At 36.1% G+C, this 26,576-nt stretch overlaps 1 protein-coding gene across 3 annotated transcripts; it reads left to right on the top strand.

The window, feature by feature from the left end:
• Positions 1-4,229: 4,229 nt before the first annotated feature.
• Positions 4,230-25,418, top strand: LOC149499892 (fermitin family homolog 2-like). Of its 3 annotated transcripts, none has more exons than XM_089738337.1 (2): positions 4,230-4,503; positions 24,733-25,418. In XM_089738337.1, exons 1-2 carry the CDS (start codon positions 4,362-4,364, stop codon positions 24,867-24,869), a joined length of 279 nt encoding a protein of 92 aa, XP_089594463.1. In that variant the 5' UTR covers positions 4,230-4,361; the 3' UTR covers positions 24,870-25,418. The 3 variants fall into 3 exon arrangements, with proteins under 3 accessions (XP_089594463.1, XP_089594464.1, XP_089594465.1); XM_089738338.1 differs by lacking the exon at positions 24,733-25,418 and adding an exon at positions 10,487-11,265 and having other exon boundaries at positions 4,231-4,503; XM_089738339.1 differs by lacking the exon at positions 24,733-25,418 and adding an exon at positions 8,817-8,878 and having other exon boundaries at positions 4,231-4,503.
• The last annotated feature ends 1,158 nt before the right edge of the window (positions 25,419-26,576 follow it).

Raw genomic sequence — 26,576 nt, 5'->3', positions numbered from 1 at the left:
TTGGAAACAACCTTTTTTAAGCCAACGTCTATTACGAGGGCGGCACTGAAAATTTCGGGAATTAACGAAGTGACACAACATTACTATTTAAAAATGTATTTATTGCTTTTCGAAGTATTCTCCGCGAAATTTGACACATTTTTCCATACGATGGAACCAATCATTGAAGCAACCATTCCATTCGGAAGTTGGGGTCTCCAAAATGGCCGTTTTGTAGGCGTCCACAGCTTCTTCAGGTGATGAAAATCTCTGTCCACGCAATTTATTCTTTATTTTAGGGAAAGTATAGAAATCATTAGGGCTTAGGTAGGGGCTGTACGGCGGATGGTCTATTAATTCTATGTTTTCTTGCTCTAAAAACTCTATGTTCTGTGCGCGGTGTGAGAGCTCGCATTGTCGTGATGGAGGATGATGCGGCGGTTGCAGTTCTCTTTACGGAGTTCAGAAACGACCTGTGGCAAACAAATGCTAGCATACCATTCTGCATTAACCGTTCTTTGTCCCTCAAGAGGAATAGTCGTAACATGGCCAGTTTTGGAGACAAACGTGGCCACCATTTTTTTTGCAACACTCCGTGAACGAACAATTTTTGTTGGCTTTAACTCATTTTCGAACACCCAAACTCGTGACTGGTTTTTGTTTCGGGTTCGTACGCGTATATCCAGGATTCGTCACCTGATACAATGTTGTATACAGCATTTGAGGATCCTGCGTGGAATCTTTCGAGAGTTCTGACGCACCAAGTAACGCGAGCCGCTTTTTGCTCTTCACAGAGCGAATGCGGTATCCATCGGGAAAACAACTTTTTTACACCTAATTGTTCATGCAAGATTATTTGTATTTGACTCATGCCAATGTCTAAAGTTGCCTGAATTTCGCGGTATGTCACATGTCGATCTTCCTCAATCAGCTTACGCACAGTATCAACGTTTTCTTGGGTGACTGCAGTTTTTGGACGACCTTGACGGGGATCATCACTGAGCTTGACACTTCCACGTTGAAACTCAGCAAACCAGCGATAAATTGTGGTTTTGGATGGGGCTTCATCACCAAATGCAGAAATCATCCGGTCAACACACTGTTTCTGTGTTAAACCACTTCGAAAGTTATAATAAATCATCGCTCTTGAATTTTCTCGAGTCAATTCCATTTTCTCAACGACTAAACAAGTTTGACAAAACCTCGTGACAAGACCGAGAATCTTTTTTTAAATAAATAAAAGGTATTCGATTTTTAAAACCAAGTAGTTTTCAATTAAAAAGATTTTAATATGACAGGAACAGTGGAAATATTCCATTCCCGATACTTTTAGTGCAGCCTAGTAATTCATCCATATTAGACACAGGCTATTAAAGGACGTCTAGATAGATAATACAGAGTGTCATCATCTATTAGGTTTATTATCTATATTAGCATCATAAATAACATCACAGGTTTCATAGAACGGATGGATATGAGAGTAAATTTCTATACTGTAGTTCAAGAAATTCCTCAAAAACGGTTTCGACCTCGACAGTGACTTAAAAAAATATCCACACTTAAACTTTATCATGATGTTCCATTCCCAAAATTCGTAGACTTATTTAGTTTAATAAAATAATGCTATGTTAATCCCATAAAAATAAACTAAATCTAGTATCGTAAATCAGTATATAATAAAAAAAATACAATTGTTGTACGGTTAAATTTTGAGGGGACTGGGTTCTTTAGGTGATGAGGGGCTTATTTAAAAACACACTGCTTCATTATAATTACATTGCAGATAGCTAATGAGGTTCGCGGGGATCCGCTGGATGCAGGCAGCGCAGGACCGGTCTTTGTGGCGAGGCTTGGGGAAGGCCTATGTCCAGCAGTGGACGTCCATGGGCTGATAGAATAGCTTGAACACTTTTACACCATTATAAAATTATTACCTTTATATTTTTATAAAACATGTTTCTTTGACCGTGTCAAGATGAGAAGTTCTGACTTTTTCTTAGGAGAATACAATCATCTGTTTTTTAAACATTTAAAATAATTCTAATATTCGAAATCTGTAATCATGTGTCAAGTGTTGCCTGCCATTACATTTATATTCAAACTCCAACAACAATAAACCTTACTTTTATGATCTGTGCAGCAGGCTGTCATCTCATACTTTGATTGAAAAAGTAATGTTTTGTCGTAATATTCGGCATTACACTAGAATCTCATTATAGAAATAACCATGTTCATTATCTAACGGACAACCAAATTTTTGCAAGAATTAGCTTAAGAACGCGTCAATATCTATTATAAATTATTGAAATATTCATATTACTGGACATTAAGCATACAGCGTCGATGATTTTTTTAAAACGATTGTTATGCCGGCCACTCACATGCGGGCAAATATTCGTACATTGTACGAATGTTTGCGCGCACGTGAAGGGCCGTCAAACATTCATTCGCAAACTTAGCAGCTGTGCAAATGGGTTCGGTACTCAATTCGCGAACCCGTTTGCGCTTCCTCCTACACTTGTTTACGAATGTCTCACGAATTTCTCCTCCTTTTTAATTCGTCAATAGAACATTGAAGAGAAAAAGAGTTTTGAATTCTTTCCCAGACATCATTAACAGCCATGCTGTTTTTGTGGGATTTCTTTTGATGAAGATACGCTACACAGTAGACGTCACGAACTATGAAAATGGCGATACGTCCGTTACCTTCGCAATCGTCGGCGCAACTGGGCAAATGAATGTGTGGGAAACTACGCGAAGGTTCGCGGTTCGCGCGCTTTGATGTCTGTTAAAAAACCGACACAGCTTGAAAAACCACGAATGTAGCGAAAACTTTGCATAATCATTTGCAAATGTCGTCCTACACTTGCGGGTTTGCGTATTCGTGCGCATGTGAGTGACCGGTGTTAAAGGCTTACTGAATTTGGCTCCCTTTTTTTAATTTTCGGATTTTTTTATTTTTATTATTCGTTCGTTGTTTGTTCGTCAATGTTCGAATGTAAAAATTGTTTGTTCGTCTTTTATTTATTTATAATTTATTAAACAAATGATCACCCTTATGTTGGCCCCCTTTACTAGATATCTTTATTTTTACCATTTGTGTGACCATTTGTTTAATTAATTATAAATAAATAATTTTTTTGATTAAATACAATTTTTACATTAACATCAACATTTAACATTAACAACAACATTAACATTAACATTAACATTAACAACATTAACATTAACAACATTAACATTAACAGCATTAACATTAACAGCATTAACATTAACAGCATTAACGAACAAACAACGAACAAATAATTTATAATAAAAACAAAAAAGGGGGGGCTAAATTCAGTAGGCCATTGTTATATGCCTCTGTAGATAGATCACAGTTTTGAATTGAAAATATAGGAATGAAAAGTAACGCAAGCAGCTGTAAGTTTAAAACTGCATTAATCTTTCTTAAAAATTGAGAGACTTCATTTCAATAAAAAATTCCAAAAATGTTGAAATATGTGGTAGTAGCCAGTATTTACAAGTTCCAAACATTATTCGGATTCATTATTGGTCCACCAAAGAAAAACATTGGCTCGACGGAAGAAGTCTTCCATTTGTCAGTTTCCACCAGTTTCCACAAACAAGTCCGAATTCAGCTTAGTTTTGTCACAGATATTAAACTAAACCTAATTTTGATTTATTCGCATTATTTTATTTATTTTATGCATAGTTTTTTACAATCCTTATGGAAAACTATGCATTTAGTTTTCCAAAGAAAAAAAATTGGTAGAATCGAAAAAATTTTGGTTTCGATATGGCTACATCAAATAGGTCTTTTTGGTGGGAACGCGAGGAGAGAAGTTGTGTGATTTGTTTTATTTTGTCTATTTAGTGTTTCTTCAGGTTTAAATGTGTAATAGCGGTGGTTTATTAAGTGTTCAATATCTGTGAAAATGTACAAATGTGGGAAAATGAAACAAAGCCGTTGGACGTCACTTCTCGGGATCCTCCAAAAAGTCCAATGAAAAAGTCTCAGTAAATCATTTTACTGAGATTATATTTCATCCCATATCATCCCACCTCATTTCATTTGTTTTCAATCCAGTTGATTGATGTCTCAAATTAATCATCTTCATTTCATTACATCATTTTTCATAAAAATAAGAATATAAATTAAAATAGGACATGACTTAAAAGTCTTAGCTACCAGGTCATAAAATCCCTTAAAAAAATCATTCAAGATTCATAGTTGTCTCTTTCTAATTTCTGTTGTCAGTTTTCAGTTGACATTTCAATCGTGGCAGTGGCGGACGTAGTTTCAAAAAAGCTTAGACTCGCAATGCGCGCTCGGTAGTGACACTTGTAGTTAATAAGTTTAATTAAACGAACTAGTGAAAATGTTGGCGGACGGTGAAATAGTTGGTGATGGGTCGTGGAACCTCACGATTTATGTGACGGATCTGAACGAAAAACGGACGATGGTCGTCAAAGGTGACATGCACATCGGCGGCGTTATGCTAAAACTGACTGAGAGCTTTGGTGAGCGCTATTTTGTTGTTAAATACCAGTTAACTACCAAACGACAAGATTTCATTGATTTTTGCATAATTCATAATACACAATGTTTTACACTACACTCCTTATCTGTTATAAGCTATGTTTATCAATGAGTGACTTTGATTACTTTTATGTAATCATGCATAATAAGCGTGCATTTCAAATAGTTTACTAGATTACTATAATTTAACTGGTTAATGTTATTTTCTTTGTTATGCATGAGTCGCTGACATGATCAGTCTGCTCTTTTTTGCCGTTTTGACTGTTGAGCACTATTCCAATTACAATTTTATTTTTGTCTTTTATAATGAATGATGTTAAAGAAAACTTTTTAACTATTTTGTTAGAATAAATTACCATGATTATTAATTATCAGAAATACTTGTTTTTTCCTCAGTTATGAGATCATCGCCAAAAGTGTATAGACCACTGCTTTTAAAAAAAGTATTTTACGACTACTACTACTAAATTCCTGATTGAGCTAAATTTAACTGTATAGTACTTGTTATGTTCTTATAGGTAATTTGACTACAATAGTTTGAGATCCTTGAGCGATATGATAAATAAGTTGTTTTCAATAGACATCTACAATGTATAATAAAAATAAATGTATTTATTTATGTAGACAGAAAAAGATAACAATAGATGATAGGAATTGCTTATTTTACGCTAAATATCTAAAAGCTCTGCTTAAATCTGACAACAGTAACAAACTGAGTAGTTTGTTTTGTTTTGACTGTTATCAGTAACTTTGTAGTAGTAGCTATGTGGTCAATTTATGGCTTTTTGAAAACTGAATTGGAAAGGGCTGCATGAATTATAGAATTAAAGATTAAACTGAGCTCAAGAACTTAGCGGGAAACAGAATTATGGCCAGAACTGAGAAGGCAAAGAAGGATTGGAACATTTTGAACTTGCTACAACAAAGCCTTGTTTCCCAAATCACGAAGATTGCTCGAAGTAAATGAGAGGCTAGAAATGGGGAAAACACTGAGGAAGCATAATCATATTATTGCAATAAGTAAAATTTTAACACCTTTTAAAGACATTATTAAAGTAAAAACCAGTATCTGGGGGTATTGAATGAAGAGTGCAATCAAAGTGACACGGGAAGTAGAAGAAATGCTTGTCAAGAATTTAAAGTCAACATCTTTTGTAGGAGATATGGGAGGGCTTATAATATCCCTATTTGAGAGGAAAGGAATATCTTTCCAGAATCCACATTCAGCTGGATATAAGGACATAAAAAGTGTTTTTTATGGTGTTGTGATCGTGCAACCAAATTTAACAAATCAATGAAACATTTACCATTCACTTTGCTGATTAAAAACAAGACTAGCACTCGCTTGATTGCTCCCAGTTGTTCATACGTCACTTTTGCAAGCTAGCTCGTTTACGCTATGCCAATTTTCGGCTATATACTTGTCTATTCAATTTTAGGCATTGTCTCTGCGAATCATAGTAATATGCAGTGTTCATCATGGTGCAGAGCTATGTTTCATTCTAACCACGGATAACGGTATGACAATCAAACAAATAAATTCGGTATTCCACAATTTAAAGATCTGACCATGTTGAGGCCTTTAAGAATAGTCTACCTGTCAAAATTATTTGCATGCCATTATCAAGCATTTAGTTGAATAGCCCTGCAATTTTGAAGTAGGAGAAGTAATAATTTATGTCGAGGGAGTCTACTGCTATAAGAAAGATAGATCAAGTTATGATAAAGTTTATTGTCGGAGGCCAAGACCCACTTCAGAGTCATAGCGCCAGCGCAGCAGTAGTAGTAGACTGATAGGGGACATTAAGGGATAGGATAAAAAAACACAATTGTACTGCGAAACATGAAAAACGCTGACATAAAATTGTCAAGTCTTTTATTAATACTTGTGGCCCATTTGTTCAATTTTACATAAGTTTCCTACTAGATCTTAAAATAACAAAAAAATGATATTGTTTTGCATGCTTGCTGTCTGCTCGAGTGTAAATCTTTAATTGTAGTTGCTGTTACACATAAATAGTAGTTACACACAGACGAAAGGCCCTTCGTCTGTTTCTTGACTGGTCTTGTCACTCTTGTCTGATTTAAAAAAATATTAGAATGAGACAACTATACAAACGATTAGAAAGAGATGCGTATACTCAGGCATGCGTCCTTCGAGCCAATTACGTCTTGTGCATACGAGTTTTTTGCTTACAGCTACCGCAAGTGAACTATCGAACTGCTCTGTGATAAATAATCATTGAAGCATCGCGTTTTACGACTTCGAATAAGTTACATTGAAATCACATGATAATTATAATAGATTGTTCATTAATCAAAAGATGCATTGTGATCATGTGATTCTGGCCTTAATCATTCTTTTAGCTTTAAAGGCCTACTATTTCCAAGAAGGTACATAATAATTACACTATAGTTACGAAAATTCCTGTAATGTAAATGCGCCCTCAATCTGTATTAAATTACATAATTATATTCTCTGTAGATTTCGACAGTAAATAATAGCTCGTACTCGGAATAAAATTTCGCTAATTTAATTTCTTCAAGGTTTTCCGCATGCATGTTAACGTATAAGATAGATTCAGTAAACATCATAGTCGAGTAAACAATTTTTAAAGATCACACCTACGCGAATCTCCTTCGATAACTTTCAAAATGGCGGATAATGTTCGCCCAGTTCGCGCCGAAACTCATGCTGTGCCCAAAGTTCGTAATAAATTATGTTGTAATTTTGAATGTCCGTATAATCAAAACAAAGTAAACCCTAGATTTACTACTCAAAGAGGAGTGTTTTGTTTAGAATCTGTTCAGCGATAGATTAAATATATAAATTTAAGTATTTCAGTTAAAAAAATATCAGTGCAATTTCCCACTCAAATACCACAGTACAGCGTTCACAAATAAAGCGATAATGTAGTTTCTTTTGCCATGAAAAACTTCTAATAAAATACGACTCGAATGGTCTCGCTGCCCACATGTTTGTCTTGAAGAAACTTTAGTACATGCATTATGCATGTTCAGCTGCGATGCTCGACTTCTGCGAGTGCACCATCTCGCAGAAGGAGGCGGCGGGGCGCGTGAGAGACGCACAGGCCCGCCGCCGTCGAGCGGGGGCCAGGGAGGCGGATCTCGCCCAAGCCCTGGCCCTCTAAGTGTTTCGGGTCTCCCTCACATGTCGGCCTGGGGACCGGCGAAGGGGGCCTAAGAAGACGACGTGCAAGCTGCTCTGCACGCGTTTTATGCATGAGCATCCGGGTGATGGAAGGCCGGCTATCCTCAACCCACGCTGGTTCTGACCCAGCGGGGTATTCCGTAGGATAGACCATTCTAACCGGTGCCATCTAGGCGGGCTTCGGATAGCCTGCCGACCGAGAGGGCTGGTGGTCGTGGCGCCGACGATGCATGTTCAGCTTTTAATACGAACGTAGTGAAATTGTTTATCTTGGTAATGACTTTGATTAAACAACTGTACGATTTTCGGTAAGGAACACAGGATAATAATGATTATTTGTTTAACGGATCCTGACCATAAAAAGTTTGTTTCGACGAGAATGAAAAGGGCAAATGTTCGCTCGCGTTGTTGTTTTATAAACACTTTCAAACAGGCGAATCATTTGGTCTGAAAACTATAAATAACTGGTGTTTCATCTGTTGTATAAATCTCGTGCTTAGTTACAGCAAAATCTGTTCAGGGTTCGTGTTTTTGATTGGATATTTGATAACGGATACCACCAAAAGGCAAACCAAAAACGTTCATGAAAAGAATGGTGTTGCATCCCGAAATATACACAACGTAGCTTATTAGGACTAGAAGGGTCGACTACAAAAATATTTGACACGGAGGAAGAAAAAAAACTTCAATGACCAAGACTCATCTATCTATCTACATATATATATAAAAATGAATTGCTGTTCGTTAGTCTCGCTAAAACTCGAGAACGGCTGGACCGATATGGCTAATTTTGGTCTTGAATTATTTGTGGAAGTCCAGAGAAGGTTTAAAAGGTAGATAAATATGAAAATGCTCGGAATTAAATAAAAATAACAATTTTGTTTTTCCTTTGATGTGTCCCCCGTCAGACGGATTCTTTTTGTTTGTTTTAAGTTTATTTTATACAAAAGTTTTGGTGTTTTATTGATCGATTGAGGCACTACGAAGTCTGCCGGGTCAGCTAGTTATTTAATAAATATCATAGGAGCCCGACACGAAACAGGAACATTGAACGAAAAGAATGAAAAAAATTTGATAGTTTGTATATCAGAACCTCGACTAATATCGAATATTTTTACACAGGTACTTCATACATTGATAACCTATCGTCTGTCCTTAGTAACGAGTAATTGTTTATTCGTTGACTATTAATTTTGTGCCGCGGAATTTTATCATGTAGGTATGTTCTAATTAATATAATAATCTACTATTCTTTACATTGAAATATAATTTCACGTGTTTATGCCTTATGAAGAAAATTAAATTCATTAATTATTCCTATACTTGAATTATTCTGTTTTCATTACAAATATTGATAAAGGAATTAAGTGTGAAATATAATATTCTTGCTGCAATTAATTAAGATCTACAGTCCAAACTTGACTTTAAATATACTTCTTTCAACAGAATCTAATGTTTAATGAAATAGTATAGAATTCGGGTTTTCCTTTTAAAACCCAAAATAATGGGTGCGAAATAAAGATCATCGTGATTTTGTACTAATTAATGATCATTCTAATAATTAAATGACATTAATATTTATCTATGTTATTGACAAGTTTTACGTAAATAGCCGCGTAATACAACGGAACTATAGATAAGATAATGCATCTTCATAAGTATTGTAAAATAACATTACGTAATCTTTAACGAAAAAAAAACGCTCATTGATTCGTGCCCTGTGCAAAATTAATGTACCGTTTCCTTTTTCTTGGTAAACGGATGCGTGCACGCACGTTCCGAGAAGCCGCCATGTTGTATCGTATATTTCCGGCGTCTCGTCCCCACCACGTCCATCGCAGATAACGTTATCATCCTCTTGTTCCATCGCCGTGATGAGGTACTTGACCATTCGGTAGCTAAGGACGTTGACTTGATTCATATTTTTAGCTTAGTAAACATTTCTTACGTCGCGTAGTTAACCCAGTCTAAACACAAGCCGAGGTGGATTAAACTGGCGTGTTGCCATAAAAGTCGTTTTTTTTTATCGTATTTCATAACTTATTTCTATTTTGATCAACTCAAACAATGGAAACTTATGGAAATAAAGGTTTTTTATACTTGTTTCTTCATTTAACCTTTAAATTCAAGTTGTAGCTTAAACGCATTTCCATTTATGGATTAGATTGACGACTCGGAAAACTCCTAAAAGCGCACAAAATTAGTATGCGTAAACGTACAAGGTAAAACCTAGACCATTGTATTCACCAGGAAACTAATTGCAGTTAATTAATCCATATGCGGAAAACCGTGTAGGCGATTGATAGCTTCCCCCCTATCCCTTCTCTCTGATAAATTCCATCGATTTTATCTCGAACCATTTATATTATCAGTGTAACTGTCGTTGCGGTGAGGGACTGGCGATAATGCGTGATATCCTAGCGTTTGTAATAAAGAGTTTTTGTCATCGTGTTCTGATATGCCCGCGTCACTGGCTTGAAATAAACATTCGGCGATAAAACGAAAAAAGAAAAAAAAAACAGGAACTTAAAGCGGTAGTATTTATAATGACTTCAACCTTGTATTGAACTTTGTCCTTTATTGCTAATAATACGGCGTCCGATTCACGCAGTATACTTTTGTGATTAACTTTGACGACTAGAATTAATGTTATTGCTCGTAGACGCGGCGTCACGTCTGTAAATCTATTTTATAAATGTCACTGATAACCGTTGATGAATGCGAAATAATTAACAACGCGACAATTAACTGCCAAGGATAATATTGTTACAGTAAAATCTGTTACATTACAGATCTGATTGCAATGAGGAGGTCGATGACCGCTAGCGAACAAGCACTTTGAAGGGTAGCTACCGATTATGGCAGCGGATCCTATGGACAGCCGGATACTAACGGTTTTGCAAATTCCATCACTCTATCAATCCATCATAATTACTCAGGCTTCGTTGTACGTTATGATATTGTAGATGATTTGATATAATATTTTGGAATACTCAGTAAATATCCACATATCACTCTTTTCCCTATTCGCTGGTAACCTAAGGGGCTATTCCAGCTTCTCGCGGACGGTTAGCTAAGCTCACGGGCTCAACCTGAGACAATTTACTAACACTAGGTCTAGCAAGTTCTAGCAACCCACTGAATCGCGATTCGCGACCCACTGAGAAGATCCGCCAAGAAACTCAGTGGGTACATATCACACAATATTGACACAAAAGAGTTGCTAGTCTTGTCACGTATGATGAATCTAGTCTTAGTGTTTGCTTATGATTCTGTAATTTAAAATAGTCTTTGCATAAATATTCAATGAGTTTCGCAAATTAATATTCAACGCGTACAAGTAACATCTGCTGTTTTTATTGTCTTCGACGTCCCATTTCTTTTATTTGATTTCATCAAACTCAATGTAAATATAATGTGTATATGTGTTGTGTTGTCTTACGTTTGTAATGAATTGTAAACCGGACCTCGGTCACGTAATGTGTGTCGAAACAATCCATTAGCAAATAGCCATCAGCTACTGTTATTACTAATGACATTTTCCTTAAAGCAATAAAATATATAAATTTTTTGTTTTTGTTTTTATTGGAATGTTCTCGATTCCTACATCTATGTAGATTGTGTTGAGATCGCCATGTAAACACATAACGCGCTTGGCAATTTCAACTAAGTATGTATTTTTAAACAACTGGTCAGAACAGTACGGGTATATAGTTAAATGTTTTCAGCAACAGTCGATAGAACACAAAACTGTTTACGCGTCGAATCCACAATGATATCCGTCACACGCATTAGCAAAACGGAATACGGCGTCGCATTGTTATCCATTGTCATGCAAAGGAACACGCTGCGGTAGCTCACACCTCAATTCAATATGAAACATTATAACTAGCGTACGTATGTTGAATTACAACGACACGGCGCTTATTCTTTCTCCTCGCCCTTGAAAAAGTCTGACATTTGCTTCACAAAAGAGTTACGTGAAAGCTGGGCATGTACGAAGAATACGCGAGTAACAGTTTTGAGTTCAATTACAAGTAAATTTAGTATGTCATTGAATAAAATCCACTCCATAAACCGCAACGGCGTGGCGGTCCGATGATTCAGAAGCTTGGATGAGTCCGCAGCGGTCTTGCATGATTCCGACCGGTTTTTCTGCGACGCAAACCTGTGACGTCACTACTAGAAATCTATCGCTACAAAAAAAAAAGATTACAAACCAATTTTGTATTCAGTGTTGATTGCAAATTAGGGCGTTATAAAAAAAAAAAAAAATTTTATTGTATCCAGATTCTAGACATAAAATTTCACGTAACATAAACATTTCTAAAGTAGTCTGACGGGATGTTTATTGAAATTTATTTCTTTGATTAATCGATTTTATTTTATTTATTTATTTTATTGCCCTTGTAGGCAGACGAGCATACGGCCCACCTGATGGTGAGTGGTTACCGTCGCCCATGGACTTCAGCAATGCCAGGGACAGAGCCAAGCCGCTGCCTACCAATTTAACACCGTTCAATGTTTTACCGCGCTAAATTATTAAATGTCCCTAAACTAACCGCGTACCGATTTAAATGTCTATTTTTAATCGTGTGACTTCATTGTAACTGGGTCCGTTGTAGAAACGCACACTGTTTCGCTGTTTTCAACTCATTCACGCGCCATTTTTAGTTGACTTCGTGCCAAATATTCAATATACAAACGAACCGATTTATTAATTTTTAAATGCCTTTTATAACAATACTGCCGGATCTATTGTAAACAGCAATTACTTTAAACAAGTGCTGTTATCTAAACGATTCAGTCGTTTTGATACGAGAATAGCTATTAAGGTCATTCTTCGACAAACGTTTGGAAGTATTCATTAAAAGTTAATTCTCGATAAAATATCGCTTGTATTCAAGAATTCTTTGTCGTGACCTTAACTCGTGCTGAATTGCACGTTGTCTACACGTGTTACACCGTCCTTAGCTATATCCAGATGTGATCATTCATTAATATCCATCACGTTATGCCTTTTGTCTAGTTCTTTTAGTGGGTCAAGGGCATAGAATGGGCGCGACACCGCTCCTAAATTTGCAAACCTATTAAGCTTAATGTTTTTGTTACTGACATCATTTGACGTTTTTAATGTTTCTGTAAAGATTTATATTTTTTTCAAATTTATGGATAGGCCTTATCGTAGAGATAAAATGACCCAAAACTTTTGCATGGTAACCCTAACCCTCATATCTGTCGATTATATTGTGATTGTTTCCGGACCTTTTGCAGGTGTTTTATGTATGTATTTAGTCCTACCTTATCTTCTTTTACTCTAATTCAACTGGAGCGAAATAATCAACGTATATATAACAGTAGAATATTGTTATATTAGAGCATATAAAATACGAAATCGTGTCGAGAAAACATTATAAGTCCGATTGTTGTTTTATTCAGTTTTCTGCAAAACTTTTAATAAAGTATGACATCATTTTACGTAATATGACTGTGGGCCAAGGTTGTGCGAGTGATAAAATTGAGATTCAAATTTCGAAATGGATTATATCTGTTTTGCCTCAATGTCAGTTTTATTTTTTTATTTAATTCGTTTTTGGGTGCTGGCTTAAACAGCGTGAAATGTTATAATATACATACAGCTATGTATATCAAAGGTACGGTAATATCACACATTATTTGTGGTTCTCGAATTATTTATTTTAGTCTATAAATCATTTAACGATTCGTTTTTCCTTGTTTTCATAATTAGAGGCAAATAAACAGAAACAATACAATAAAAACACATATATAAATAGATTTGAAAATATAATTTTTATAATTTTAACTGTATATATGCATCTAGACATGAACGTTGTTATAAATAAAGTAAATTAAGAATTAGGAGATTCAGGCTCCTGATAAATTTTTTCGTAGTTGAATATTTTCATTTAACATAATATTTTTATGGTTCCACGTGCGCGTTCACCTTCCTTCTCTACGATTGTTTTTCCCTCATTAATATATCGTTGATCTGCAATGCCTTTTATCGTTTTCCCACTCGCATCCCACGTTCCGTTTCAATCAACATCCTACACGAATTAAGAAATTAAATTAAACTGATATGTAAAATCACGATTTTACCGCAGTTTTTTTCACGTCTTTCAATACTAATTAAGCACCGTGGTATGTGAGGAATGTAGATCCTCACGACGACCCAAATCTATAACAGATACGTAAGTATCTTAGAAAAGCGTCAGAACGCTACTTTGAAAAAGCAGCGCGGCACGATAACCCAGTTATCATGGCCACCGCTAACTACATTTTTGACCCAGGTGACTGAGCAAAGCAAAGCCGCCGTCGCCCAAAACATGTCTTGTGGGATCCTCCGGACCCACTCTCGGCGCTTTTAGGCTTATCAAGCACCGGTCTCCGTCCTCGTCGAACTCGTCGTCGGAGTCGAGGTGCGAATTAGCGCATAGACACAACCCACTGAGTTTCTCGCCGGATCTTCTCAGTGGGTCGGGTTCTGATCCGGTAGTAGATTCAGCGAAGCACTGCTCTGTCTAGTGCTAGCTAATCTACCGGTCCGCGTGAATTTGGAATAGCCCCTTAGGGTACCAACGATTAGGTAGGCGAAAAAAGCTAATCAGGAACGCAAGATAAGATCTATTGTAATTTTATCTCTATACAAAATAAAACATACAAAACGTCTTGCAGTTAGTAGTTACCTTCTTCTCATCTAGATTCTGTATAACTACTATATTATGTTTTATATTTCATTTACGGATAATTTTTAGAAATTAAAATCGATCGTCTAAATAAAATAAATATCATATAGCTTCCTGTGAAATGTAACTGGAATAATCAAGAAGCGCGTAACCAGATGCTAAATCGCAAACCAATGTTATTCGGAACAGCGGTTGGATTGTGACCGGAAACGTTCGACCTAAATGAGTTCGAATTTCTAATTTAGTTTTTCTTTAATTATTAAATTTCAATGTAAAATAAACGTTTTATATAATCAAATATCAGTGAAATATATTGCAATATGAAGACTTGAAATAATTTTGCTTGTATGGCGGTATTTCGAACAAAGTTGCAAACTCAAGGTCCGAAACAGCCGTCTAGACAACGGTTCTTAAACCTTACTTTACGTAAACTTTTGAAGTACACCAAAGTACCGCCCATCCCTATCCCTAAAACTCTCCAATCCTATTGGATATTTAGTGAACCTGTCCAGTTGGAGGCAAGGTATGATAAATATGATGATGACATAGCAAACGAATGCCCATCTATATCTATACTAATATATAAATCTACAATGGTGTTTACGGATGTTCCGTTATAACTACTGAACCATGCTTCCGATTGACTTGAAACTTGGTATCCATGTCGAAAATACATGTACTTGATGGACAGGCTAATATTTATATGAGCGTTGGACTCCCTACACCAGTTGCGGAGGCGTTAATTATGAGAATCTTTGTGGGGGTGAGAAATAATAATGTTAATTTTAAATGCCCAGCGAAGCGGATGGGTGGGTATAGCTAGTCACTTTATAAGAACTGTATATTTCTAAAAGTATTCATTCATTGTAAAACCATTTTTATCATCAACGCAGTTACGCAAGTCACTATTATGTATAATAATTTCCGCTTTTTCACTCTGAAAACACTGTTATATTCATATATAACAGTGTTTTCAGGCCGTTCCCATAATGAAAAGGGTGTGTGTTTGAAAGTCATCGCCCGCTCTCTATGGATACGCACCATTTTTTCGTCATTACTATGTTCCCATAAATTACTCTAATTTATAAATATAATACAAGACCTACTTTTTGAACTCGTTACAAAATATCAATTTAAGCTTTTTTTAAAAGAATCATAAAAAAATATCAACTAAATCTAAAGGAATCATAAAGATAATATAAATTATTTTTAACATACACATCAATTTCAAAATGGCGTACCTACGAATTTTACACACAAGTACCCTCATGTCTATATAATCATAATTTATATTACATACATTACAGTAATCTTTTTCTTTTTTTTATTGCTTAGATGGGTGGACGAGCTCACAGCCCACCTGGTGTTAAGTGGTTACTGGAGCCCATAGACATCTACAACGTAAATGCGCCACCCACCTTGAGATATAAGTTCTAAGGTCTCAGTATAGTTACAACGGCTACCCCACCCTTCGAACCGAAACGCATTGCTGCTTCACGGCGGAAATAGGCGGGGTGGTGGTACCTACCCGTGCGGACTCCCAAGAGGTCCTACCACCAGTGAGTTCTAAGGTCTCAGTATAGTTACAACGGCTACCCCACCCTTCGAACCGAAACGCATTACTGCTTCACGGCGGAAATAGGCGGGGTGGTGGTACCTACCCGAGCGGACTCCCAAGAGGTCCTACCACCAGTGAAAGTTGTTTAGTAATTTCAACAAACGCTCATAAAATAAGTGCGTACGACTTAGATTCACACAAGCAAGAAAAAACACTATTATTATTATGCGTCTAGGTAATGTCAAAGCGTTTCGTACCATTATCACCTTTAACTATGTATACAATGATAATTTCTCAACAATCCAGCGAAAATCAAAAACAAATTTGAAGGTGACACTTGCCTTTCGAGTGGTTAAACTCTTAGTGCTACTGGTCGAGAAGTTTATTTGTATTTGAGAAAGTCCTTCTGGAAATCAGTCAAACATACAGACATCGTGTGAAGTATGCCAAAGCTTTTCACACACCCGATCAAGATTAAAACTAACGTTTATTTATTGCGTGGATGGGTGAACTAAACATAGAGTGGTTGCTGGAGCCCATAGACATCACGACGTGAATGCCGCCACTCACCTTGAGACGTAAGGTGAAGTTTTTAATATACTCTCAGCTGTGCTACCTTCGCGTTATTGTTTCACACACACACACACACACACGCACGCACGCACGCACGCACGCATGCACGCACGCACGCACGCACGCACACACACACACACACACACACACACGCGCGCGCAACCACACACACGCACGCACACATACGCACACACAAATGCACACGCACGCACACACAAACACACGCACGCACTCGCATACACGCACACACACACACGCGCGCGCGCGCACACACACTCACACGCACACACACACACACACACGCACACGCTCACACAAACGAAGTTTGAAGAAGAATAATCCGTTCTATGTAGCGATTTCACCCATGACACTGCGAAACTGCGAAGCGCTGCTCTCGCTAGGGCTAGTTTTAGCAACGCTCCTAGCGGCAAACGTTCCAACTCCATACAAATTTGAGTTAACTTTTACGCTATCGAGAACGTTAAAAAACTCACACTGGTTAGAGCCCCGAGGGCTCACCTACTCGCCCGGTTGACCCCTGACATTGCTGATTCCCGTGAGCGGTGACTGACCTATGTCATGTCGGCCACAAGTACGTCTGCCTACTAAGGCGATAAAAAATTGACATGACTACGCACACGCCGTAAAATGTATCACATAAATTACCAACAGACTCACGTACAGAGTAGATAATTTATTGAATACACAAAATTTATAATATTGACGAGAAATGAACTGAATAAAATTACAATTATCCAAACTATCCACACACGCAAAAGACAGAAAACATAATAATAAGTATACTTCGTTTCAAATTTCTAAAATGATTTTGTAACTTTTTTTTTATATCCTCTGGAGCTTTTGGGTAAACCATAAAAATCTACGGACACTTCGTATGTGACAAAGCGTATCTGCAGTTTTATCCAAATATTTATTCTTCTTTTCGATCAAATTCATGTAGGATAGAATTCTCTACAACAAATTCGCAGCGCTAAAAGCTTTTTTAACACGAACAATGCTCTGCTTTGTTTCTTTAATCCGCAATGATTCCCCTTTTCGGTTTGTAGGGGGGTCGTTGCCTGTCAGGTCAATGTTCTTTAAAGTGCTTTTTTGTTCTTCAAACGTCTTTGGTTAATCCCATGGTCTATAACTTATTATTTCTTCGACTTTAAAAGAATAGATTCAGGATAAGTTCAATAAAAGATTTTAAATAAAAGAAGAAAGACAACTGTTTTTGTATTTGTTGTTTAGAGCGCTTGATAGCTTTTGTTTTTTCCACGGGTCTTTCTTGTTTTGTAGAAATAACTTTCTCGCCTTCACCTATCTCAGTGATAGTAAAGCTCTGTTATAAAAATGTAAACTTAAGATTCAAGCCAAGCCTAGCTTCTCTGGTATTTAAACTGAATATTACGATGTGCGTTGAATTATTTAAAAAAAATCGCTGTTTTCAAAACAAAAATCGTATTTGAATTGCGAATAAGACTCCCAAAAAAACAGACATAACATTTATCAATGGATAATTCTATTAGATTAAGCATTACCTATTTACTTAAGCAATCGTTTGAGTTAATAAATATAATTTAAAATCTCCAACAATGCAAAAGAGCCATAGAGCGTCAATGATTGAAGAAAGATTGAAAGTCAGAAAAAAAAATTGTTTCATTAAATTATTTTAAAGCCGTTTTACAATAGAGCGATGAACGTACCAAACCAGAAATGTACAGAAGCGGCCTCATCTTGTACACTAACCACAAAAAGGTGTTAAAAATTTACAGTGAACAAGTCGACGTAAACGTTAATTTGATTTAAACTTGTGAAAGGCAATCATGATTCTCAAATTTCGAACAAAAATATTAAATAGGAAAGAGGTGAGTCATGATTTAGACCGAAATGGATAGAAACGGTAGCGAGATTAACCTTATTAAAAGACCACCCGCATCAAACTCAATCCCGGAGTACATTATTAGAGACTGGTCATATTTTTTTATATTTTTTTATTGCTTAGATGGGTGGACGATCTCATAGCCCACCTGGTGTTAAGTGGTTACTGGAGCCCATGGACATCTACAATGTAAATGCGCCACCCACCTTGAGATATAAGTTCTAAGTTCTCAGTATAGGTACAACGGCCGCGCCCTTCAAACCGAAACGCATTACTGCTTCAAACCGAAACGCATTACTGCTTCACGGCAGAAATAGGCGGGGTGGTGGTGCCTACCCGTGCGGACTCACAAGAGGTTCTACCACCACCATCATATACTACAGTTCAAGTCGAATATGTTACGTCAATGATCGTAGGTATTTTATGTGACGCTTTTTTAATGTGTTTTCGTGGACATTCTCTTAGCAACGACACAGGTGACGGGTCTTATGATAACGGTTATAAGGTCATCATCGGTAATTACGCATATTTGTGAATTTTGTGATTGTAATTTAAAGACGAATACTTTAGTATAAGAAACACAACCACCAGGGAAAACCAAGTCTACAAAAATATTATGAAAATCTTGATTCAATACATTTGATTCTTATATAATTTTAAATTCCGATAAACACGCGGATAAGACGCAGTGAATAACGTTGTATATGCGAAATGTGTATGTACCTACCTACCTACCTATCTTCTCAATTGCTAATAGGCATCAGCAATAACAGTAGCACAGCCAAGCCGCTGCTGACTAATAGGATAAGAAAAATACCACAACAATACCACAACCACATATTCCACTTGTATACACGTACACAATAATAATATCATGACCGTTTTTAGCTTCTGTTTTAGTGGATGAAAACAGATGTGTTTTAGCCTAATCAAACATAAAGTGAATGAAATGAATTAAACTCGCCTTGTGTGGTCTCGTTAGATCGTAGGGTAATGAATTTCCATGTGCTACGTGAGGCGAGTAATATTCTTATTGAATGAGTTTCTTTTTTAAAGTTTTTCTGTTTATGTATAAACATAAAATAATACTATTGCGTAGTAATGCTAGAATGGCGAATAAAACACTAGATTTTAACCCCATTACTGCACATCCAAATTACATCAGCTTGATATCTGAGTAGCGAACCAGACCAGACAAAATACAGGGGACCGGTTTTTGTTCTTATTTGGCAGCAATGCTGGTTTCTTTACTATACCTTTAATATACCCTATATTGTGAGTTGACACGGGCAGGTTTCAACATCCATTCGATTTGTCCCGCGAAGAAGCCATGCAAGGCTTGAACACTCCAACACCCGTTATAAGAATCCCAATACCATAGTCATAACCTAATCCTTAGACCAAAACTACATGGATTTATAATAAGGACACGATTCGAATGAACGGGAAATTATGATTCAATTATATTCTAAAATCCTGGAAATAAATCTTTGTTCCACTATATGAAAAGTACCTAATAGTTGAGTGTCGTGATATTTTAAATGAAAATCTATTATAAGCCTTATGATCAAGGTCGGAAAGTCTTTGTAACTGAATATTGATCCAACAGCGTCATCGTATGTCTGTTTGGTCTTGAGTTCCCACGCGATTGCTCATTGGTGGCAAGTGGAGAGATAAATATTTGTAAACTGCCGACGTGTCCATGACCTTGTGGTGAAAATGTAAACTAAAGAAATTAATAGAACTCACGAAACACCTACGAATATTTACAAATTGAATTTATTGTGTTTATGTATGTACGTACATATTTTTAAAATTCTGACATTATTTACAATGTAAATTGTAAACTTAAAAAAATAATTCAACAAGCAAATAGTATGTAACTATGAAGGCAACTTATACCGAAAAAATAAGATCAGATCTATAAAAACATAAAATGTTTAAAAGGTGCGATAAATTATTAAAATTAATTACTCCAATGACATTTTCTGTTAACCTTGGAGCATTTTATTCTATTTATTTCTTAATTAAAAGTATCTGATGTAAGTCATTGGTATCGTTGGATAAAAGTTAAGTCTTCCTCTTAAAACAATATCCTATGACTCACAGCAGACTTGTTAGGAAGTAACCCCTTTTCACATGTGACTTAATATGCGAGGCATTCAATTAATTTAAACCAGTACCCGAATCGACTTGGCCTACGTGGCACATGGTGGGCGCCTGATGGCTGTGTCCCGACAAAAATAGACGCCGGCTATTTATATGGTGCTCGTATCCGCTTGGCGCATGCGCACCGCACCCTGTGTCTACGCATCCAGGACGATAAGCGTGAATACAGTACCGATTTTGTCGTCATACGCAATGTTATTGAACTCATTTCTGACACGCATAAATTTATGTCCGCAAAGATATGTACTAATGGATGCCTCAGTATTAAACACTCGTAAAAATGCCCCGGGGCCCCTATAATAACGTAGAAAGCTTTTGAAGAAACCGGTAATGGCACATCGATCATGATTTCGCAAAAAAAAATGTCGGTCGAAAAGGGTGTTGGTTGATGTGTCGCTTTGTTACTGTACTCAAACAACAACAACATAGTTTTATTGGATTAATAGAGGACAAGGATAATAAACTAAAAATAGTAACGTAACAAGCGAATTCAAAATGCTGATTTTAATAGTTGTGTGGTTTATAACGTGCATCAATGTAATTGGTACTTTTTAAACATGTATGTGCAAATTTAGCTGACTGGATAGAACGCGATTGTATCACTTATTATCTGCATATTACATTATTATTAAATTAGTTGCATTCCAAAATATATCTTTTATATACAACAAAGAACCGTATAATAAACATAAAATTTTAATAGAACGATGACTTCACTCTTTGTAACAGAGCAAAAATAAACGAGTCGTAACATTCATAACATTATTACCTGAGATAACCACGAACGGACCATATAAAGTCACGGCTAGCTCTCGTATTGTAGAATTGTAATATTGAAGGTAATATTAATAGTATTTGAATATCTCATAGCTGTATATGCTGTGACCGCACAAACTAGTTCTAAACGTACGAACTGATGTAATTCTAAAGTGATTTTAAAAACGCCATAAGACTTGTAATGACATTGGGCGTAGGTAAACAAATCAGGCCTCAGGGCTATGCATATATAAAATTTACGGCAAGAGATTTTAATCTTCAAAATCAAACTAATAAAGCTTTTTCTTGAATTGAACGCCCAAATTGGACAGTTTAAACTGCGCTAATATATTTTAAAGGCTAAAATATATTAGCGCAGTTTAAGCATTTTAAAGGCTAAATTATTCAACTATGAAATATTGGATAGAGCTAAATTAAGAATGAATAGTAATACTCGTATTGACACGATCATGACACGAAATGTTTGTACTAGTTTTCTTCAAAGATGCTCGTGTAACGCCTCCACAAATAAAATGTAATCTGGGTCATGGTTTCTTGTGAGCCTTGCTGGATTATTTCGAACCAATTACGACCTTTGTACTTGATTTTTCCCGGACTGGCGTCATGCGCGAGAGCTCGAAACATTTCGTCATTCTTGGTAATGAAAATAACGTTGCAACCACCGTGAAGGCTATTTATTCCTTTTGATGTCATGTATATTTTTATTAGCTTAAGTTTGCAGACGGGCAACCAATGAAAACAAGTTATAAGCGCGCGCCATGGCCGTTCTGTTTGAATACATCACGACTTCTTACATAAAATTATTACTTTCAGGCGAATTGAAAACATGTGTCATCCTAGTGCCTGTAATTTTCGACTTTAAACGTTAAGGTTGCGAATTACGAATGATACATACAAATTTTTAAGTATTCGCATGGGTTACTTGGTAGTCGATTGTGGTATATTTGTGTTTGTGTCGTCGTCGTAAATGATGCCTGATACAAAGATAAGGTTATAAGTAGGACAAACACATGGTAAATACAACAAGAAAACACTGAACACCGTAGATTTTATCGTAACGTAAGACGCTCCACATTTATTTGGATTTCGATCTGTGAGTTTACGACCTGTGTTGTCACGATTATTGTTTATAGGTTATGTACCGAACTAGAGATCTTTTTTTTTTTGTAGTCTTGATGACATTGACAAACCATCATTCTACACGTAATAACGAACAAAAATTCCGACATGCTCCTTTTCTTAGATCTGGCTAAATGCTAAACAAACCCATTATGTATTTCCTTGCCGACTTATTTCACAGCCGTTAGATTTATACTATTCCGACGGTAGGCGTCATTCAATGAAGTTTCTTACGACTTGTCCTATTTACGAGAGAGAAACCTCAATCAGGTATAAGCTAAAGACTTAATAACACTTATTTGTCTAATTGCGTTTACTGCACCCACATTTTCTCTGTTCTCAAAGGTTCATACTAAATATATCTGCTTATAAAAATTTATATATAAGCGGCTAAATTCTTATTAGTTTTAACTTTTTTTTTTTATTGCCTATTTGTGTGGACGAGCTCACAGCCCACCTGGTGTTAAGTGGTTACTAGAACCCATAGACATCTACAATGTAAATGCGCCACACACCTTGAGATATAAGTTCTAAGGTCTCAGTATAGTTACAACGGCTGCCCCACCCTTCAAACCGAAATGCATTACTGCTTCACGGCAGAACTCTCCAATTCTAACCGCATTAATTTAAGTATATTAAAGTATGGTAAGGGATTGTGTTGCACGCGTAATCAATTTTTATTAACTCACGGATTCACAATAGCAGATGGCAGCACAGCTGGTAATTTTAATTACTAGGTCCAATTCTGTGTATGTATTTTTACAGAATTGTATTGATATCTGATGTTGATACCTTTGTATACACAATGTGTATATATTTAATTGCGAACGCACAAAGGTCAGATATTTGATTGGCCGTAATGGCGAACACGCGAAGCGAAGTGGATAATGACGTTACTCCCAACTGTAGTTAAATTGTCCTTAAGCGAAGTAATTTTGTACTGTTGAAACAGAACTATCGAGTAACTTAAATAATAAAATCCATAAGAACTGTCTCATGAGAAAAACAGGTTACGAAAAATAGCTAAGATTTGTTTTATCGAAACATGTTTCATGCTGTGCCACTTTCGATCAGGGCCCTTTTATCATCTGCCAAACATTTACTTAACCGAGATTTCTCATGTTGACTATTACAAATTAGGTTCACAATCAAATGTTCAACATTAAACGAGAAGCAAGAGGCAATTCTGTTACTATGAAATCATCTAATAATCATTTCGTCGAATAATAGTTGCTCTTTGTTAATTATCTGGCCGAAATATAACGCCCAAGTTATTGCTATAGCGTTGTTAATTGTAGCTTCTCTTGCGTTTTCTAATTCGTGGCCCCCGTGTGCCAGACATGTTAATTGGTAAAATTTAGTCTCAGTGAATCGCTACTGAAAATCTAAGGATGTTTGCCGGCTTTGATTTTGTACATTATTACATACGTAGATTTAGCTATACGAAACCTTTTTGTTGAGACAGCATTGAAATTACCTACTTGGAAGTAGTGGAGGTAGATGCTCCTACATCTCGCGTAAAGACAGTCATGTCACGAAGCATTTTGTACTGTATTTATAATTTCTAAATACACATCACTAGATTAGGTAGGTTGCTCCTAATTCAAACTTCCAATTTTTTAACGGATTCATGAAACTGTTGATGTCCAAAAAACTATCTTTTTTAAAATAAGAAAGCGTCACAATATCCATGGTAAATATCGATCTATCTTTGCTCCGAATAGAATTTAACCCAACACGAAATTGATTTTTGCACCGGTTTTGATTCCAGTAATAAGTACGCATATTGGAAATCTAACCTGTTTTTCTGAATCCGGTCTCAAGTGACTTGGAACCAATTAAAAATTCAGTGTATTGAATAAAATCGTTCGCCCGTTTTGCATATCCCATTGACCGGTCCGGTCCGGTGTTAACCTTCAATCTTGTTTTATGAAACTTTGTTATTCCAATAAAATACATGTTATTTTTGTTTTGTTCACATTCACAATAGAGAAATGAGTCGTTAAGATTACTCAAGATGTTGGCTCAATGGGATTGGCAATACAATCCGTAATGCATACACACAATACGCAATCGCGTTCTCTATTTCTTTCTGGATGACCACTTTCACTATTCATTCGCCCACATGACATTCAGAGGTGGGCGATATGGAAAGCGACGTGTTTGTGTACGATGATAATTATAATTCGAATTGTCACAGGTAATTAATTGGTTTATTTAAAATACTAATGTTCTTTTTGTGACTCTTTTCAGGTAAAGGTGAGTCAACGTTTTCGAGCTATGATAGATACTCGCGGTTTTCAAGAATACAAATGTACAGTAAAGTAAGTAGACTGTCACCATTAGCTATAAAGTGTGTATTTGTTCAAAACTTTCATCTATTTTCATAATATATATAGGAATACCTTAGCCAATAAGTCTGCCATTGAGCAAACAATTGCATCAAGTTTAATACATAAGCTAATCCTAATGAATGCATCGTATTATCTTCCCTTAAGTTTGGGGGGTTGTCCAGATTTAGCAGACGTACATTTTGACTTTCGAGTACCCCTTGTATCATTCCCCCAATCTCTATTCTTTATCTCCAATAACCGTTCGCAAAACTTTTTTGCAAAAGTTTTAGGCGATAAGAACCTTCGTTGAAATCTTAGATAGGATAATTATCGTCTAAGATGTCTAATCTGTGTATAGCTTCCACTTCTTCCGTGCATACTCTACCAGTGACGTCATCAGGCAAGTTCTTTTTAGAAAACCTACTTGCTTGGTATAATTTTTACTGCGAAACTCTTAAATAGGCCTTGGTTTTAATACCAATATGTCCAGATGGTAAATTGACACTGTTGACCTCTTAACTTTGGTCTTCTAACCAAGCGGTGGTATGAAAATCAGCATTAATACGTAATTTGTCACCTGTCATCTCAGTATTCTATTTTTAAAGTATACAACATTAAATACACAATCTTACCAGTTCAGCCTTCATTTCTCAAAAATCCTATTGCAAAATCACATTTAAACACTTCTTGTTCCAATTTTTATTTAACCATTCTTATAGCATGTCCACGCCTCGCCAATATATATTTTCAACATCTTTGTATTCACAAATCGCTTTAATAAAAACATTCAAGTGTTGTTAATTAAATAAACACGACCGTTTATTTACATAAGTGTCTGTACGATTTCGATACCTTGTAAGCTGTTACCAAAATTAAAAGTATCGTTACGTCAGTATCGATCTTCTACTTAAAAGCTTTCACTACAGCGACTTCCGCCGCCTACTCATTTTAAATAAAATTAATAACATCCGAATATGTTCACATTACGTTGCCGTATTAACTTGAATTGGGGAGTTGCAGCTCTCGATCAAAGCAAAGGGATGAGACAAACACGTCCCAATGTGTATTCAGCTTTTTTGTAAAGAAATGAAACATGCGTCGTTTAGTCCGTTACGAATATTCATAGCTTACAATCGTTTCAGAAATTATCTATATATTAATACGTGAAGCAAAAACTTTGTACCCCCTGTTTACGAAAATTGCGCGGATGGAGGAGTTTGAAATTTCCCACACTTATAAAGAATACAGAAAAGGAGTGCAGAATGTTAATATTTTTATAAAAACATTACACACACTACCGTGTATTTGACACGCATGCGTACTATTTGTTTATTGTCAAACTTTTCTTATTGCTTATGTACTATGTGGTCAAATTGAGAATAGATTAAATATTTTTTGTCTTTATTAATATTTGTCTAAAGTGTAGTCTTGGCGAAATCTCTGTGATCATACTCGTAGAAGTCTTTGACAATAGAAGCATAATAGTGTACAAACTTATAATTTTAATTAATTATAGTCGAATTTCGACTACCGGGGGACCACTAGTTAATATAATAAAATATAATGTCGTCATTTATTTAATAACGGAATGGTCGGTCAAAAAAATTGTCTACAACTCTATTAATCGAAAGTGAGGTAGAAAGAAATAAAAAATGCTATATAATTATAGTGTTTTTAGTAACGGCTCAAAATATCAAGGTAAACTATACCGGAGTGATTATCTAATCTAGTTCCAACACAAACGAATGTGGGCGTTAAGGTTCT

The sequence above is a fragment of the Bombyx mandarina genome, chromosome 25 (assembly GCF_030267445.1).
Source record: "Bombyx mandarina strain Sakado chromosome 25, ASM3026744v2".
Classification (NCBI taxonomy): Eukaryota; Metazoa; Arthropoda; class Insecta; order Lepidoptera; family Bombycidae; genus Bombyx; species Bombyx mandarina.
Note: the sequence above shows the minus strand (reverse complement) of the source record. Positions and strands in the feature narration are given on the sequence as shown.